The 19,170-nt window shown below is 39.6% G+C and overlaps 1 protein-coding gene across 1 annotated transcript in view; it reads right to left on the bottom strand.

The window, feature by feature from the left end:
• Positions 1–546: 546 nt before the first annotated feature.
• LOC126481474 (alpha-L-iduronidase) overlaps positions 547–19,170 on the bottom strand; it is a 247,787-nt gene continuing 229,163 nt past the window's right edge. The window contains exons 14-15 of the mRNA XM_050105252.1: positions 13,299–13,441; positions 547–842 (exon numbers count right to left, since the gene is read on the bottom strand). Of these exons, the coding sequence (XP_049961209.1) occupies positions 739–842; positions 13,299–13,441 (247 nt within the window). The 3' untranslated portion in view covers positions 547–738. The remainder of the gene's footprint in view (positions 843–13,298; positions 13,442–19,170) is intronic.

Below are 19,170 nucleotides of genomic sequence, written 5' to 3'. Positions count from 1 at the left end.
TATCTCACTGGCTAACAATAACATCCTCACAATAATACCTCAGTAAATCAAAGTTTCTGCTTCTATTATTCAATTTCTATTATTGTAATGTGTATAAGGTGGTGGGTAGGAATTACTAAACTCACACATACATATTAAAAAGAAATCTCTTGTATATGGTCAGTATGTAGCCATATTTACAGATTAATTTGTGTTGTGAATGTAAAATAACTCATTCCATATCACTATGATTTATCATGGAATTTTGGTTTATTCATCTCGAGATGGACATCTGCAGTCCATTTTGTTTGTGTACAAAAGACATGCAAATGATTCATGTATTATAAAACTAACTAACTAACTAGAAACAGCTTTATTCAAGATTTTTGAACCATAAAAAAAGTGATGTATCTTCATACTGTTATGGTATTAAAAAGATTGTTTACATTGTGTTACCATTTTAAATTTTTATTTATGTTCCTTTTTCATTCATTTTCAATAATTGCTATAAGATAAATACTCTTACAGTTACACAGTTTAATTATACAATACACAATTATTTACATGCTGTGTGCACAGCAATAATTCATCAACAATCTATGTTATTTAAAGTACGTCAAACACATTTCCATTTTACAAATGTGTATATGTAGTACATTCATATCATGTTCACAATGTGGAAACACATCTATTAATTTATTTCTAGTACTGTACACATACCCTGAATAAGTATTTAATTAAAGAAGATGAAATCACATCCTAAGCTCTGCTTTTAGGATACTCAATTACATCAGAATAAGGTCCACCGTGTTGCCAAAAATCTACTAGACGAACTCGGTAGAGTCCCCGGACTTCTTCATCACCTGTAACAACAACAACAAAAATTTGCTTCATTCATTAATCCAAAATACACAGGTACATTAAGAAATTATACAGTAAAACACTGAAGTAAATAATGGGGAAATTATGAGCAACTAATTCAATTACTTCGTGTTCACAAAATTCAGATTGGTGGCTTCTATGAAGGTTACATTTCCTAAAGAAGTTAATGGTATTAGAATGACCTGAAGATGCTGAAAAACAGAAGTGTGAGAGGAATGATGTGGAAAAAAGAAGACTCCCAGAACAGTAAGGTGATATACCAAACATAGCAGACATGTCTGTTATACTTTGCAGAAACCTGGGTCATGAAGGAAAAGGAAAAGGGAGATAACACACAAGAAACTGTTACAACAGTAGACATTCAAATGGTATGGACTTATATAGAAAATGGATGAGAACAGAATGCCTAGGAATATGCATGAAATGAAGATAGCAGACAGGACATCAAGAGGAAGGTTGCGGGACAAGTGGTTAAAATTACTGGAAGAAAGCATTCAGAAGAGAGGTGAAGAATGTGAGAGAGCAACAGAGAGGATGGAGAGATTGTCTTCCAAGCAGACCCTGCCAATGATAAGAAAACTCTATACAATGATGATGATGATAATTGAAAAATAGTAGTTTAAACCCATTCTGTCAAGCTACTAATAATAGAGAGAGTGTAATGTGTATAACTGTCAATAACTGAAGCTGATACATCTGGGGTAGAAATATAAATCAGCATACTCAGCTGTAAGAAAAACACACAGTGGCAATCATTTCAATCCAGAGTTCTAAACAGTTTTTGTATACTTTGCTACAGTATTTTCATATTTCTCTTAACGTCTCATTATTTTTATCATTATATGCTCCTTCAAAGTAAATATCAGTTTCAGTAGTTCGATATTTGTTAACTTTTAACATTTTTCTTTTTCTGCTTTTCTGTGTGCCTTTGCCCCACATTGGCAAAGGTTACCATGATTTTTTACACCTCCCCCTCCTCCCCTCACAGACAGAATGTGTGTACCCCAACTCTTCTCTAAATGTTTGCGAATCATGTAGCTAAGGCAGGATTTAGGTACCAGCCCAGTAATCAGTGCGGTGAGGAAAACTGCCTAAAAATCACATCCTGGCTGGCCCTCATTGTTAATCTGTGAGGCAGATTTGATCCAGGGTCAGCACAGCTTCCCTTCCTGGAAGTGGAGATTTAAATCTAACTGCTCTGGACTCTGGACATGTTAATGCACACGCCTTTGTACCTGTCCCTGTATGCTCTGAACGTGTTTACGCGCACCACCAGTCTTCTATCTGGTACTCTGAATGTGTCTACGTGTAGACATGTTCAGAGTACCATGTAGAAGGACTGGTGGCGTGCGTAAACATGTTCAGAGCACACAGGAACAGGTACAAAGGCGTGCGTGTTAACATGTCCAGAGCAGTTAAAGGGTTAACATTCACAACTGTCAGGGTGGGTAACTTTTGCCATTCATGTTTTTATTATTTGAGTCCTGATTGTTCTTGAGTATATGGATGAAGGTGTTCTCTGTCATCTCTATGCAATGGAAGAGATAGAGTTTTCCGCATGGAGTATACCTGCAGCAGGTGCTACAGCTGCACCATGATTACTTTAATTCAAACTGTTGGAGATTCAATGCAATAACAATGACTGTGATTCATTATAACAACACAGTGTACAAGGGGTGTTAAATAAGTAATGGAACACCTTTTTTTCCTCATCCAATTTCAGTTGAAAAAATGCAGAATTTGTTGTGGCTCATCATGTCCTTCTTATAGTTTCATGAAGTTACAATAAGTGGCAACACTATACGTAGTCTTCAAAATGGTGTCTGTAATGAAGGTGTGTTCGAACCAGAGCACTGTTTACAGCTTCTTTTGGCAGAAAACCAGAGCATTACAGACATTCATATGAGCTTGCAGAATGTCTATGGAGATTGGGCAGTGAACAAAAACATGGTGAGTCATTAGGCATGGCATCTGTCATCATCATCACCACAAGATTGTGCAAACCTGTCTGATTTCCTGCATGCCAGTTAGCCACACACAGGTGTGACTCCTGCAATGTTGGAATGTGCAGACACACTCATTCAAGGTGATCAATGGGTCACAATCAAACACTTCACTGCACAATTGGACATCTCTAATTGTAGTGAGGAGACACTTGTCCATCAGTTGGGATACTCAAAGGTGTGACCCTCTCGGTTCCTTTCTGCTTAACAGAAGACCATTAAGAGCAGTGAAGGACCCCCTGTGTGGAACTAATTGTAGGTTACAAGACTGATCATGATGATTTTTTGTTGAACATCATCACAGATGATGAAAAACCGGTTCATCACTTCAAACTGGAAACAAAATGACAATCCGTGAGGTGGTGACCCATCACCTCCCCTCCGAAGAGAAAGTTCAAAGACACATCCTCAGACAGTAAAGTCATGGGAACAGTCTTCTGTGACTCTGAAGGGGTTATTTTGTTTGATGTCCCCCCTGGTGGTGCAACAGTCAACTCTGAAGTGTATTGTGCTACCCTTAGGAAATTGAACAAACAACTTCAGTGTGATCATCACCACAAAAATGCAAATGAACTTCTCATTCCACATGACAATACAAGGTCTCACACAAGTCTGCGCACCTGAGAGAATCTCACAAAACTTCAATGGACTATTCTTAATCATCCACCCAATGGCCTGGATCTCACAACTTCTGACTTCCAACTGTTCAGCCCAATAATGGGTGGACTTCTCGGGGAGCAGTACACTGATGATGGGGATGTTACTGATGCAGCAAGACATTGGCTCTGACATCGATCAGTAGAGTGGTACCATGTGGGCATACAAGCCCTCCCAGTAAGGTGCCATAATGCCATCACAATGAATGGAGATTATGTTGAAAAATAGGGTTTTGTAGCCAAAAGAGTGGGGAACAATATGGTGTATTGGAATCCTGAATAAAACCAACACACTTTCAGAAAAAAATCTGTTGCATTACTGATTGAACACCCCGTGTATTTCTTTTCATCTTCCTTTTCCACTTTCAGTTTTAATCTCAGTATCTTCTTCTTATTTCTTCTAAACTTTTGGTCTCCCTAATCATTTTTCATTCACAAATTACACTGATCAATAAAAGAAATATTTACTTCATTTTCAAGAACAATCTACACTGTTTCTGGAAGATTCTTTACCCCTAAATCCAGATCTAATTTCAGAATTTCTGTACAAGATGCTTTTTTCATATGATAAAGGTTCTAGCAAATGCTTATGACACCTCATGTATTTTATGTATCTGGCAAAATGATGTGGTTTTGCAATAAGATTTCCAAATCCAAACATCTAAATATCTGTCAGTAGACAACAAATCAAAGAAATGTGTAACATAAGAGTAAACAAAAGTAAAGAATCATATCTAAAAATTTTCTTTCGCAATTTCCTGCAATACATTGGGTAAGGAACATAGCTTCATAAGGACCATCAGTAGTCTGACTCCATTTACGTTGACAAAGCATTTCCATTGGAGAAATGTCCTAGTGGAATCATTTTCCATGTCCATCACTAGATTATACAGGAAGGAGTCCAAATGACTGTTCAAGAAGTGTACATTGACATATTGCTTCCCATAAGGTGATATGATTTCAATAGTTCTTGTTGTAATTATGTATAAGTATGACAAGGCCAGTAGACTGAACACAATTTTATTCCACAGAAACATTAACAACTTGAAACAGCATTTAAGTAACATTCAGTAGGAACCAGTTATGTATACAAAGAGCTGTAGCAGAACACATAGCGAACCGAGGCCATAGCACTGCCCCATATGTGGCCTTTTGAAAGTACACACACACTTCACTGCATTCCTCCTCTTTTAGGGAGATCACAGATTATTGAGATTACCATGTTGTCCTCCTCATCTATTGGGCTCTGGCTAAAGTGGTTTGCTTCAGTGGGAGCATAAAGTCTGATGTGTTTCACGCGTGGACACGTTTTGCACCCACCTTCCCATCGGTGATGCCAGAGCTGTTTCCGTATTACCCTTGGGCATCAGTTCTGATGACAGTGCTCATGGTGCTGATGAAGTTGGTATCAGCGGTTGCACAGGAATGGGTGACAGAATCCTTGACAATGGTATTGGAAGCATTCTCTAATGCTGGTTGGGCCACTGAAGATGGATGGCCTTGCCCATGAGGGATTGGAGAACTGGCATCAGCAGGTGACATGACACCCAATGTCAATGGGCTGTCCAAACAGAGGTGAAGCTGATCACAGTGCCTCGAGCAGAAGCCATTCCCCATACAAATGTTACAGAGATGCTGCTCCCGGCATCTGGTGATGACAGCTGTAATCCATTTAGGGTGATGTCTGGAACCAGATGCCCTGATGGCCACACCCAGCCAGAAGAGGCTTGGCGGCTGCATGGATTGATGTCCAGGTGGAGGCCACAGGAGGTGTAGCAATGCCCTCGGCTGCCATCCGTGGAGTAGCTCCACCAGGCTCCTCTTGCAGAACAGTGGTATGATGAGAGAAACCAATCAAAGGCAATGTCAGACAAGAGTTAGCAACATACATTTTCATCTTAGTTTTGAACATTTGCAGTAGGCTTTCCACCTCACCTTTAGATTGTGGATGTAACAGCAGGGCAAAAATGTAATGGATACCACAGGAATCACAAAATGCCGCAAACCCTTGTGATGAAAACTGTGAACCAGTATTGGACATTAACATTGTGGGCAAACTTTCAAGTGAAAAAAGTTTGGACAAGGCTATGATGATGGGAGTTGTGGATGTGGAATCACAGTGTATTATATATAGAAAAAGACAATATGCATCAACAACCACAGCCAATAAACATTAAGAAAGATGCCAATGAAATCCACATTTACACAGTCCCATGCATGTGACAGCATCAGACAAGGCAACAATGACACCTGAGGAGCTGCTTGGTGCATCACACACTGTCAACAGGAAGCTACCAGCTGGGTAATGTCACCATCCAAACTGGGCCAAGTGTCGATGGGCCAATACTTTTGTGAGTGATACACCCCAATTATCTGCATGTAATAAACAGAGAATCTCCAAATGAAGCACTGAGGGGATCACTATTCAAGGGGCTTAGTGATCCATGTCTAAAACCAAAACATCATCCACAACAGAGAATTGACATTGAAAGATGTAGTAATCACAGAGGGGGTCAGACACATGAGAAGGTGGTGAATCTGGCCAACCACAGTGTACGAATGTTATGACCTTCCACAAAACAGGATCCAATGTTACAGCCTTCAGGATCCATGTGCTAGTTACAGGAAAACCATCAACTGTCTGCTGGGCAGCGACATCAATGTGGGAACAAAGCAATTCCTACTGATCAAATCCTGGGTCTGGATCGACCAGCAGGTGGGACAAAGCATTGTCATTTGTGTGTTGATTTGTAGGGCAGAAATGAATCTCGAAGTTGTAATGTTAAAGGAAAAGAACCCATCATTGATTTCAATGTGCTGCTTTATCTGGTAATGCTGCAGAAGGACTGAATAAGTAAACCAGTGGTTTGTCATTGGTGACCACATAGAATTTGGTACCATAGAAAAAACATGTAATTCCTTCACAGCATATACAATGTCCAAAGCTTCCTTTTCTATCTAAGAGTACCTAGTTTGAGCAGGAGTCATCATTTTTGAGGCATAAGCAATAGGCTGCTTGGAGCGATCAGGAGATCTATGAGCAATTGATTATCATCTCCAACACATACTCAGAAGTGTCTGTCGCAAGGACCATGTGGAAGCCTGGTTGGTACATCACTAAGCAGGGTGCAGACAACAACATGGTCTTAAGGGTGGAAAATTTACATTCACAAGCTGGTGACCAGTGAAACTAAGTCCCTTCATCAGCGATGAAGTGGGGATTTTCCCATACGACCATTTCATGAGTGTATTGTGGTAAAACATCAAATCTCTGACATCGCTGTCGCCAGAAAAAGATCCTACAAGAACGGGACCAATGACGACTGATGAGAATCATTCAGCTTGATGGAAGTGCTGCAGGTTTCAATGCTGGGCCATCAACAAATGTCAGCATGCAAACCATTCAATGAAACATCTTTGATATGGGCTTTCAGAGCTGAAGGCCCACTCGTGTATCCTTGATGACTGCGTGACACAAAGCTTTATGCCTTGCCTGGACCTGTCAACATCGACATTACACTGTTGATGACTGGAAACATGTTGCCTGGTCAGACAAGTCTAATTTAAAATTGTATTGAGTGGACAGACACATACGGGTATGGAGACAACCTCATGAATCCATGAACCCTGTATGTCAGCAGGGGGCTGTTCAAGCTGGTGGAGGTTCTGTAATGCATGGGGCACGGGCAGTCTATATGTCTATATACAACTCTGACAGGTTACACATACATAAGCATCCTGTCTGATCACCTGCATTTTCAATATCATTGACACGGAAGTCACCGAAGTGGCGTCAACTAAAAAGACTTGCAATACGGCGGTCGAATCCTCAAGGGGATATCCCGGCCAGTAAATGCCATATGATCATTTCATTTTTATCTGAATCCATTCATGTCCACTGTGCATTTTGATGGACTTGGGAAATTTCAGCAGGGCAATTTGAGACCCCATACATCCAGAATTGCTACAGAGTGGCTCCAGAAACTCTCTTCTGAGTTTAAACACTTCTGCAGGCCACCAAACTCCCCTGAGATGAGCATTATTGAGCATATCTGGGATGCCTTGCAATGTGCTGTTGAGAAGAGATCTCCACCCCCTCATAATCTTATGGATTTAAGGACACCTCTGTAAGATTCATGGTGTCAATTCCCTCCAGCACTACTTCAGACATTAGTTGAGTCCATTTCACATCATGCTGCGGCACTTCTCCGTGCTCGTGCGGGACCTACACAATATTAGGCAGGTGTAACAGTTTCTTTGGCTCTTGAGTGTATATGTTGGATAGCTTCTCTGTACATACTGACTGGTCACCATAATTTTGATTTGCTTGACTACATGATTTTATGTCCGGTGAAATGTAACTGCCTTAGACAGTTCATAATGTATTTCATGATGTCAATGTTTAGTGAAGACCCTGATACAACCATATTTTTGATTGTGTTCCCAGTCATTTTAGGATTTTGGATGTACAGTTTTGAATAAACAATTAACCCATTTGGTTAATAATTTGAGTGTTTTATTTTGTTTTATAATTTGTTATCATAATCACTAAAACTAATATGATGTGATAATAATAAGGATGCCTGGGGCAGTCAAATAAATTTTTAATTTATCATACATTGTAACATTAAAATAAAAGGTAATTGACTGAAAACATACACATTTAAGATATATTAAGACAAGTCAGAAATTCTGGGAATGAAAAAAAGTGTAAGTCTCATAAATATAATTTCATAGGTGAGAACAGAAAATGAAATGCTGCATTAAGAATAAAGGCAATGGATTATGAGGAGCTCATGGAGTTCAAACCATTGTCCCCAGCTGTGGAAGTTCCACTCCAACTGGAGGAGAAAGTCCCAGTGGCCCTTCCCATGTCACCAATTGTAACTGAGCCACTGGCAGTGGTGCCTCACCTCCTCTCCCCTCCAATGTCATCAACCCTGATTCCATTCTGGGCTTTATTGCCATAATGGGCTGATTAAAGGGGGAAGGCATCTAGTATCATGTCATGCTAGTGACTTTGATAGAGGTGGAAATATATGCTGAGGTTCAAAAGTCATGGGAGTGTGATAGGCATATACACAGACAGCGGCAGTGTCACATACACAGGGTATAAAAGGGTAGTGCACTGCTGGAGCTGTCATTTGTAGACATTTGATTCATGTGAAAAGGTTTCCGATGTGATTATGGCCACACTATAGGAACTAATAGAACTTGAATACAATCTGGAAGCTGGTGCTAGATGCGTGAGACATTCCATTTCAGAAACTGTTAGGGAATTCAATATTCTGAGATCCACAGTGTAAAGGGTGTACCTAGAATACCAAATTTCAGTTGCTACCTCTCGCCATGGATAACACAGTGGCCAATGGCCTTCACTTAATGACTGAGAGCAGTGGCAGTTGCCTAGAGTTGTCAGTGCTAAAAGATAAACACCACTGCTTGAAATAACCATGGAAATCAATGTGGAACATACGATGAATATGGGCTATGGCAGCAGACAACTGATGCAAGTGCCTTTGCTGACAGCATGACATCACCTGCAGCACCTCTACTGGGCTCATAACCATATTAGCTGGAACCTAGACAACTGGTCAGATGAGTCCCGATTTCAGTTGCTAAGAGCTGATGGTAGGGTTCGAGTGTAGTGCAGACCCCATGAAGCCACAGATCCAAGTTGTCAACAAGGCACTGTGCAAGCTGGTGGTGGCTCCATAATGGTGAGGTCTGTGTTTACATGAAATGCACTGAGTCCTCTGGTCCAATAGAACTGCTCATTGACTAAAAATGATTATGTTCAGCTACCTGAAGACCATTGCAGCCATGCATGGACTTCATGTTCCCCAACAACAATGGAATTTTTATGGATAACAATGCACCATTTCACCAGGTTACAAATGTTTGCAATTGGTTTGAAGAACATACTGGGCCATTTTAGTGAATGATTTGGCCTTCTGGTAACCAACCAGATGCCACAGAAGATAGTAACGTGGGTCACTCCAGACATAAACCTCTTGCTGCATCTGCTGTAACTTTCATTGCCAATATGAAAATTTTAACCTTCCACCATCTGAATATTTCTCCCAGTACAAAGCTAGCTAGAGTCATTTCTGTCTTAGCCAGCCTGTGACTGACGTACCATCATCATCTGGACATCACCTTCCTCACCTGGACAGCTGCACTCCCATGGCTTTTGCTTTGAGCCTTGGTGTTCTCCACCATGAATAGGTCATGCTGCTTGTGAGACAGAACTTTGAATATGTACTTTGTTTTGAAGATAGACTTTTCATTGGTCAAGAGAACTTAATCTAAGCTGTCAACAACCTATTTTCATTTTTTGAAGGACAGCTGTTTGTGATGAACATTTTCTTCGTATTACTAAGAAGAATTTCTAGAGAACATTCATTATCTTTTGTTGTACACACCAAAAATAGCAGAATGTTTGTGTTTGAAGTTTACTTGTCCAAATGAGCAAAGTTTAATTACATCTACTTGTAATTTTGTGCAAGCATTTGGAGTGAGGAATACTTCAAATGCCAAATGCCACATCAAGTTGCTGCACTGTGCCAGGCAAAATGAGGTCTGACATGAGGTTTTGTCACCTCAGTGTGTTGTACAGTCTTCAGCAGCTATCACCACTGGAATCATGGCCACCATGTCACACTGGGATGGCTGTAAGACCTCTACAGGAAATAAGTACCTAATCTGGAGATGGAATGGCAGTTTGTACATTGTTACTGAAGCCTTGAAGCAATGATTATTCAATGCAACTGTTACCTCATTTCGTGGGCCTGGACTTGGGACTCAATATGATTAAGTGTTATGGTTTGAGATGATTATGGCTTTGTTAATCAGATTTCAACTCACATTACTTGCAGTCATAATGTTGACTCTTTTTTCAGCCATTAAACAAGCTTCAGTTCTGGTTCCCATACACTATGTGGTCCACATCAGTGACCCGCCCAGTTAATACCATACTCCAGCACAAAAACCCCAAAAGCTCAAACCATGCCATGTAACTTGCAGGAAAATTAAACGTATAGACAGTGTCACACTGACAGTGGGCTGCTCAGAAACCAAATGACACCAAATACTGAGGACACCCACAACAGACGGCATAACAACTCTCTCTTCCAGAACCATGGTGACACAGGTACTCTTTACAGTAACCTTTGTACCAGTAATTGACAGCTCACAGGGTACAGTGATTGTTCTATTTCCACAAGAGATTTTCTCCAAAATGGTGTTAATTGTTCATACATTTTATTAACCATTGCCTCAGTTTCTTCTTTTTAGGCTTTGGAAAAAGATGCATGTGGATCTCATAGATCAAGATTTGGTATTTACTTTTTTGTGTAACCACTGACCGTGCTGCAGTCAAAAAGATGTTGCATGTTGCTCCTTATTCTGGTGCATTTATTTCCTATGCAAATTATACTGCACATTCACAAACCACCTTATTATTTTATTGTATCTTATGCAATATGAATAAACCATCACAGTCAGTCTGTATGACACAGCATACAGTTTAACAAAAAAATAAATTCCCTGTACTCTGATGTTACTTTAAATACATTCATAGCATTCTGAATGTTTCAGATATTTTTAATAAAACTGCCAGCTATCCATAACTTGCTGTCCTTATAATTTAGCAAAAAATGTTTTAACACTTTCCAGGAGTAAATTGGAAAAAAGTACACCGAGTTTTTCTATCAAGTCCCCATCAGCACATTTATGGTAAATTCACAATTTTCTGCACATGTGTTACTTGAGCACACACATTTTTACTGTAGTTATTTAGTTAGTTTCATGTGCAATGGATCATTTGTACAATTAGTCATAATGATGTGGAATGAGATGTTTTACATTCAAGTTACACTTTCATATGTAAACATGGCTACAAGCTGATCATTTAAAAGGGCTATATTGGATTAATTACAGATGTGAGTTAGTAATTCCTAACCACCACCTTTTGCATATTACAAAAAGAAAATTTTCTGTGGAATAGAAGATGTTGTTAAGGAGAAACTTTTTCAGTTCATTTTCAAATTTAACTTTGTTGCCTGTCAGACATTATATATTATAGGCTGGGTGATCAAAAACTTTGGAGGCAGCATTTGGACCCCTTTTTATACCAGAGACAATGTGGAGTAATGAATGTTATTTTTTCTTCTACTATTGTAATTATACACATTGCTGTTTCTTTTGAATTGCAGTGGATTATTAACAACTAACTTCATGAGGGAACAAATGTACTGTGAACCAGTATTCAAAACATATGTCTACAGGATGATCATGGGTGGGCACCACATATCGTTCTCAGTGTGTTTTTGAGCAACAAGGCTTTCTTTCTCCAAGATGAGTTGCCCCAGAACATTACTCCATATGACATTACTGAAAGAAAATGTGCAAAATAGGTCAACTTACTTATTTGTTTCTCCCCATATGTGAAAGTGAAAATGTAGCTAAACTAAGTTTTTGTAGTAGTCCCAAAAGGCATTTTTTTCAGTTTAAATTCTTATCAGTGTTGACACCCAAAATTTTAGAAGGTTCCACACTAGTTATTAATCCTCACCATATGTCACATTCATCACTGGTGTAGTATCTCTTGATGTGCAGAACTGAATGTGTTGGGTCTTTTTGAAATTGAGAGTGAGACCATTTGCAGAAACCCACTCAATAAAATTATTAAGAACATTATTTACCATTTCTTCTGTTACTGTATGTATGTTTGTATTAGTTATAAGACTAGTGTAATTGAAATGTTATTCAATAAGTTCTCTTTGGAAAAATGCTCACCTTCTTGATATCAAATCAGTCATCCTTCTTTGTTGAATTGGCAGGAAATTGCTCATTATGTAGAGAATAGAGTTTCCTAATGACAGGATTCCAAGTAATGTCCAACTGTATTCCACTGTCCCAGTTGATAAGATCATTTTTCCAGATCATTTTTCCACTGATACCCCCATGATTAAGTCCCAAGAACTGTACGTGTGGACAACAGTTCTTTTTGCCTTTTATTAAAATAACCCACAGAAATTCAGTGTTCTGAAGTAGTGAATTTATTGGCTTGAAGCAGTTGAGCATAGGCTCATGTTTTATAGTATGTTGCTGAATGATGCATATGTTTTGCTTTATACATGAGTTGCCACTTCCAGATAATGTTCTGTTAACTCCTGCCTTATATAGGTCTGGTGAGTCTAGTAGCACTGATAACTTAGATGAAGAGTGAAAGATCACTTTAAGCTGGACAGATGACATGCAATACTAAGAAGTACATTGTAGAGTGCCAGTGTTGCACATGTCTCCCTACAGTTTAAGACTAGACAAAGAACACTGTGGCAGCAGGGTATGGACAGAAACCAGTCTTCCAAAAATTTCATGGAATCAACCATTCTTCACAACAATATTCATTTGTACAAACTGAACTTTCTCACAGTGAAATAAAATAAAAATAATAGTTACAACATCCATTGTAATTAGAATAAACATTAAAAAAACATCAGTTCAGGTACCTCATTCAAGACCTACCCACTAGGCACACACCTGTCAGCATAAAATTCATTCATTTTGATCCATAGATCCCATCCTTAAGGAGAACCTTTAGGTACATGGATGGTTCAAAATATATGTTAATAAAGTGTATCAGTAAGATGTGTCTATATACTACACAACAGTCAGCTGTAAGTGAGTTTGCCTTTTTTTTATTTTTGTTGCTTCCATACCATAATTTCCTTTATTGTTGTAAATTATAGGCCAGTATTGAGAAGTATCTCACCGTTCTGAGGGCCAAGATGCAGTAGTGGAGCAAAACGAAAGGATAAAAAAATGCTATCCTTTGTATTAATTCTTCTGAACACACTGGTGCCCTTATTCTCTCTGGACACATGCATAAATTCAATTTCATAAGTTTTTATGCACCTAGAACAACAAATAACGTTAGTTTCGTTACTAACACTGGATATGTAAATAGGTAATTATATTTTAATGACATATCCTTTATTCAAATATAGATGCAAAAGAAGACACCTGCAGTTGAAAAATGTGGTTGTTGACACTAGAAAGATTGTTTCATTATTGAAGTGTTTCTAAAATCATATACATTAATTGTCTACTTATGAAAGCTAAATCATATTGTTTTACAACTACAGAAATATTAGCATGCTGTAATCTAAGAAATAGATATCGGTATAATAAATAGTGAGTGCTATGACACAACTACATAGTTCAACAATGGTAGTTTAAGCACATATATTTTTGCAATTACTTATTTTGTGTCATCTCAGTATTCATACAATCTGTCCTACCATAAGTAGAGGTTACTTTATGACACTGTTTGAGGACTTCTGCTGCTCTTGAAGACATTTCTGAGCTGTAACACAATATTAGTATTATTAGCTGAAATAATTCCCCCCCCACCCCCCACCCCAGTCAATCTATAACTGACAGAGAAAACTGACACTGTCAAAAGTACATGAAAATAGAAGCAAAAACATTCCAATAAACATAAGTTCACATATGAGCCACTTGTGAAATAATTGTGGATGTGTGACTACAAGCTACCACTGACTGCAGTAATAAATATTATCCTAGTTAGTAGAAATTTATTTGCGATGGAAACTTCTTGATTAAGTCTCCATTTAACTGGGCTCAAATTTTGCTCATGGCCCATGGTTGGAGAATGTGGTACATATGTGTAGTGACCACTACCCACATCGACTGTCATAGTTGCACACGTAAACATCATTCATGCTATTCAGCAACTCTGATGCTGTGAAATGGTCTAGTGTCTGTGAAATTGTGATATTTATTAACAAGTGAGTCACAGCAACCGCTGAGTTGTGTGTTTGCCACCAAGAGTGCTGTATTTACCTATATTTAAAATGCTTTATGTTCACTCTGCCGATGTTAAGTTTGTAACCTTTTTGTATCTACATCTACATCTACAGTACACAGATACTCCACAAGTCACCAGGGTGGAGGGTACTCTGTACTAGTCATTTCCTTTCCTGTTTCACTCATAAATAGAGTGAGAGATAAACAACTGTCTATATGCCTCCATATGAGCCCTAATTTCTCGAATTTTATTTTCATAGTCCTTATGCACAACGTATGTTGGTGCCAGTAGAATCATTCAGCAGCCAGCTTCAAATGCTGGTTCCCTAAATTTTCTCAATAGTGTTCCTCAAAAAGAACTTCACCTTTAAATTTTGCATTCAAGAATTGTTCACACATACTGTCATTAGACCATTGGACAGATTCCCGTGTGGACAACATAGTAATAAGCATCCTTGGCATAGAGAAACAACTAAAAGATTTGAAAGCAAATAAGTCAACAGGTCAGGATGAAATCTCAATCCAGTTTTACAAAGAGTGCTCTATGGCATTGTTCCCTTACCTAACTTGCATTTATCAGTACTCTCTCTCCCAGCGCAAAGTTCCAAGTGATTGGAAAAAAGTGCAGGCAACTCCTGTATAAAAGAAGGGTAAAAGAATGTATCCGCAAAATTACAGACCAATATCCCTAACTTCAGTTGTTTCTCTATGCTTATTACTCTGTTGTCCACATGGGAGTCTGTCCGATGGTCTAATGACAGTATGTTTGTATGATTCTCCTGTGTGAAGGATTCTTGAATGCAAAATTTAAAACTTCAACCCTTGTTTCGCTATCTTCATCTGCTGCACCAGACTGGTCAACAAGAGATTGAATGGAAGCCTTAGACATGCTTAGCAATTTTACAGTTGACCAGAATTTTCTCAGGTCCTCTGCCAGATCTTTTGCTAAGGTATGTTGGTGATGGTTGTTGTATGCTTCTTGCATAGATCTTTTCACCAATGCATGAATCTCTACTAACCTTTGCTTGTCGTCGTTTATGCATTCTCTTTTGAGCAGTGTGTGCAATAGCCTTTGCTTTCCTCAGCACCTTCTGAATTTTATTATTAAACCACAGTTGATCTTTTCCATCCTTTGTCCATTTACTGAGCACATAACTCTCCAGACCACAATTCATAATCTGTTTGAACTTTGCACACTATTCCTCTATGTCTGTCTTACTGGAACTAAGTGACATCAATTCACTCTCTAAGTGAGATGCTAACAACTGCTTATCTGCTCTATCTAGCAGGTTGACTCTCCTAGCCTTATTCACTGATTTATTAACTTTCGTAACCATAGTTGCTATAATAACATCCCGATCACTAATCCTCATTTCTATAATGACACTGTCATGAAGGTCCTGTCTGTCTGTAGCTACAAGGTCTACAATACTTCCATTGCATTTGGACTGCTGCGCTAGCTGCTCAAGACAATTTCCAGGAACACGTTCAAAAGTATTTTGCATGACTCTCTGTCTGTACCAGACACAGAAATCCCAGTCTGTACTGCATAGGTTAAGGTAACTTCCAAATAGTATTGCATGACCAGTGTATTTATACACTACTGGCCATGAACTTTCTTTGAAGAACTCTAGGAATGACTCAGCAGAATTGGGCAGCCAGTAAAAACATCCAACAGTTAACTTGATTTCACCTACAGCTGTTATACATGACCACATAACTTCACTGTCACACTCTCAATGCAGGCAATATTTTTTTCAACTGCAATAAACACTACCCCTCCTATGCCTCTAATCAGTCTTTCCGATATCCGTTCCATGACTCGCTAAATATCTCAGGGCTTTCCACTTTGGATTTCAGCCAGCTCTCAGTCCCAAGAATAATTTGGGAACTTTATTATGAATACTTTGATAGTTTGCTGACAAAATGTTTACAGTTGAGGTGTCTATACTCTCACCACGGTCTGACTTCTCTTGCTGCATACCGACTGGTGAGTGTTCATCACAGTACCTCAAACAACCATCTAGCCTAAAAGCCCTCATGAGTACTCCGCAAGTACTCTGCTGCCAGAATAGCTGCTTCCTTTGTGTAGTGCACTCCTAACCCGTCAGGGGGAGTCCTACAGGCCTCCACATGATAACACAGGTCTATGTTCTTTTGTTGTTTGGTTTTGGAGTTGCTCTTAGCAACTAAACATACCTATCTCTCTAACTGATTAACATTACAATAAAACTGAATCCAGTATATGTAACTGAACATTATTTCAGGTGGACCAATCGTCAGTGTAACGACTGGCAATTCATCTGCCCCTATTTTGGCCAAACAATCTGGTACTCTGGTTTGCTCAGGTGGAGGCCAGTTTTTGTTATGCTGGTATCACAGCACCCACAACCAAATTCACACTTGCAGAGAGTCAGTTAGACCAGCCTTATGCATCAGATGTATAAGAGAGCAATATTGCTCTGTCTTTAGTGAATGCATATGACAGGCTAGAAACAAAACTGATTCGTAGAGTCACCACATTTCAGGAGGACCACACCGAGCAAGTACTGATGCAGGAAGATGCGGGTGATTGGAAACTGTCACAGTACCTGTGGCACTTTAGGAGTAAGGCTGACAATGGGACAGCACCCAACTATCTTCTACACACATTACGGAGCAGCCAGCTGCCATTGCAAGTAAAGGTGATCAAAGCCTCTGAAATGGAGATGCCCCTGGACACTGTGGTGCAACTGGTGGACTGCTTTCTAGAAGCCATCACTTCAAGCCAGGTTAGTTGTGTGTCAGAGCCATGTAGTTGCGCAACTGCACACCTTACAGCCTAGCACTTATATTTTAATGCTCTGTCAACAAAAGTGGACATGCTGTGCACTCAGATTGGTACATTATTGTCATAAGATGAACCAAAACAATAACTGCAGATGATCTAGGAGCTGATCATCAGCCCAATCTATGTATGGACAATCCCGTCCCTGGTAGCTGAGTGGCCAGTGCGTTGGAATGTCATACCTAACGGCCCGGGTTTGATTCCCACCATCTGTCTGACCATGTCATGGTGCCTGTTTATATCTGACAGAGTATCTGCCCAGAAGTATTTAATAGATACAGGCTCCAACCTGAGTATTCTGTGCAGGATGTCACTGCATTGTTGTAGGTGATCAACAACATTACGTCTGTTCACTGCAAACAATTCTATCATTGCAATGAATGACACACAATGAGAAAAATTAAACTTGAGACTTTGTTGTCAGTTTCTGTGGGATTTTTCAGTAGCGGACATCAGTGAGGTGATCATTGGAGCAGGTTTTTTTGTTACACTACCAAACTCTTGCCAAACGTGGCTGATGCCCAATTAATGGACAATGTTACAGGACTTATGGCCACAGGGCACCCTGAAACACCACAGAACATGATGTCAAGGCAATATAAGTTGTTGGTAAAGAATACTGCTCGTTGCTCTGAGAGTTTCTGACCTTGAGGAGACCTCTAGGTGCACCAGAACAAGTCCTACATGACATTGTACAATACATAGGGACCACAGATGAACCAGCTGTGTCTTGTAGGCCTATGAGGTTAGTGCCAGGGTGCTTTGCCATCACGAAGGGGGAGTAACATGATGCAGTGAGAGGGTATCATCAGACCACCAAATAGCCCATGGGCATCTGCCCTGCATTTATTTCAAATGAATGGAGGAGCCTGGCACTACCCCATACCATAGTTGATGGACTACAACCAAACATTTCATGAGGTGACAATATTTAGTGTACTCAGCTTCACAAAGGCTTACATCTAGATTCCTGTGGCAGCAGAGCTTAATGTTATTCGAGTTATTTGAGTGAAAATTCACGACATTTGGTCTACACAATGCTGCACACGTCCAGCAGCTATTAATTGACTCTACCTTGCATGGGCTACCACTTTTTTTTCTGTACTTAAGACAATATGCTTGTGTTTTCATCATCCAAGGACCTACACGGCCAACATCTCAGCATTTGAAACATTATGGTGTCATGCTGAACATGATCAAATGTATGTCTGGGCAGCCAGAAGCTGAATTTCTAGGACACTGAATATCTTCTGCAGGTTAATTGCCACTGAACAGAAAAGTTGAAGGCATTCTGTAGCTGCCTAGACTGAATGCAATTGAAGCATTTCATAGGTACTTAGATATGCTTAATTTCTACTGTTGGCATTTACCACTGGAAAAACAAGAACTGTTGACCACAGTACCAGCTGGGCTGAAAGTCAAGAGCAGTTTCCCTGTGCAGTTGTCTCAGGAAATGCATCTGGCATTAGAAATGATGAAACAACGCTTGGCAAAAGCATCACTGTTGGCACATCCCAAACTTGACACTCCTCTAGCATTACTGGTGGACACCAGTCAGTTGGCTATTGGCATGGCTCTTAAAAAATGGATAGACAACGCATGGTAGCCACTGGCATATTTTACCCATAAGTTATCACCATCACGACAGGTATAGAGTACCTATGTTCGAGAGCTCTTGGCTATTTATGATGCAACCAAGTATTTCCGACTGCAGATTGAAGCAAGAGAGTTCACCATATACATGGAATGCAAGCTGTTGACTTACGCTTTTAAGAGGAACAGTATCATCTTCTCTCTTGGTTGTATAACTGCCAGGAATTTATTAGCCAATTCAACATTAACAAAGTTGTGGTGGCCAGCATATTACAGCCCGTGAGCATTACGGTACTCACCAAGGCTCAACAAGAGGATCCCAAATCATATCCACTGCTGCAAGATGACACCACAGATCTGCAGTTGCAACTAGCTGACACTACTGGAGAAGACT

Source organism: Schistocerca serialis, chromosome 5 (genome assembly GCF_023864345.2).
Source record: "Schistocerca serialis cubense isolate TAMUIC-IGC-003099 chromosome 5, iqSchSeri2.2, whole genome shotgun sequence".
In the NCBI taxonomy this organism is placed as follows: Eukaryota; Metazoa; Arthropoda; class Insecta; order Orthoptera; family Acrididae; genus Schistocerca; species Schistocerca serialis.
Note: the sequence above shows the minus strand (reverse complement) of the source record. Positions and strands in the feature narration are given on the sequence as shown.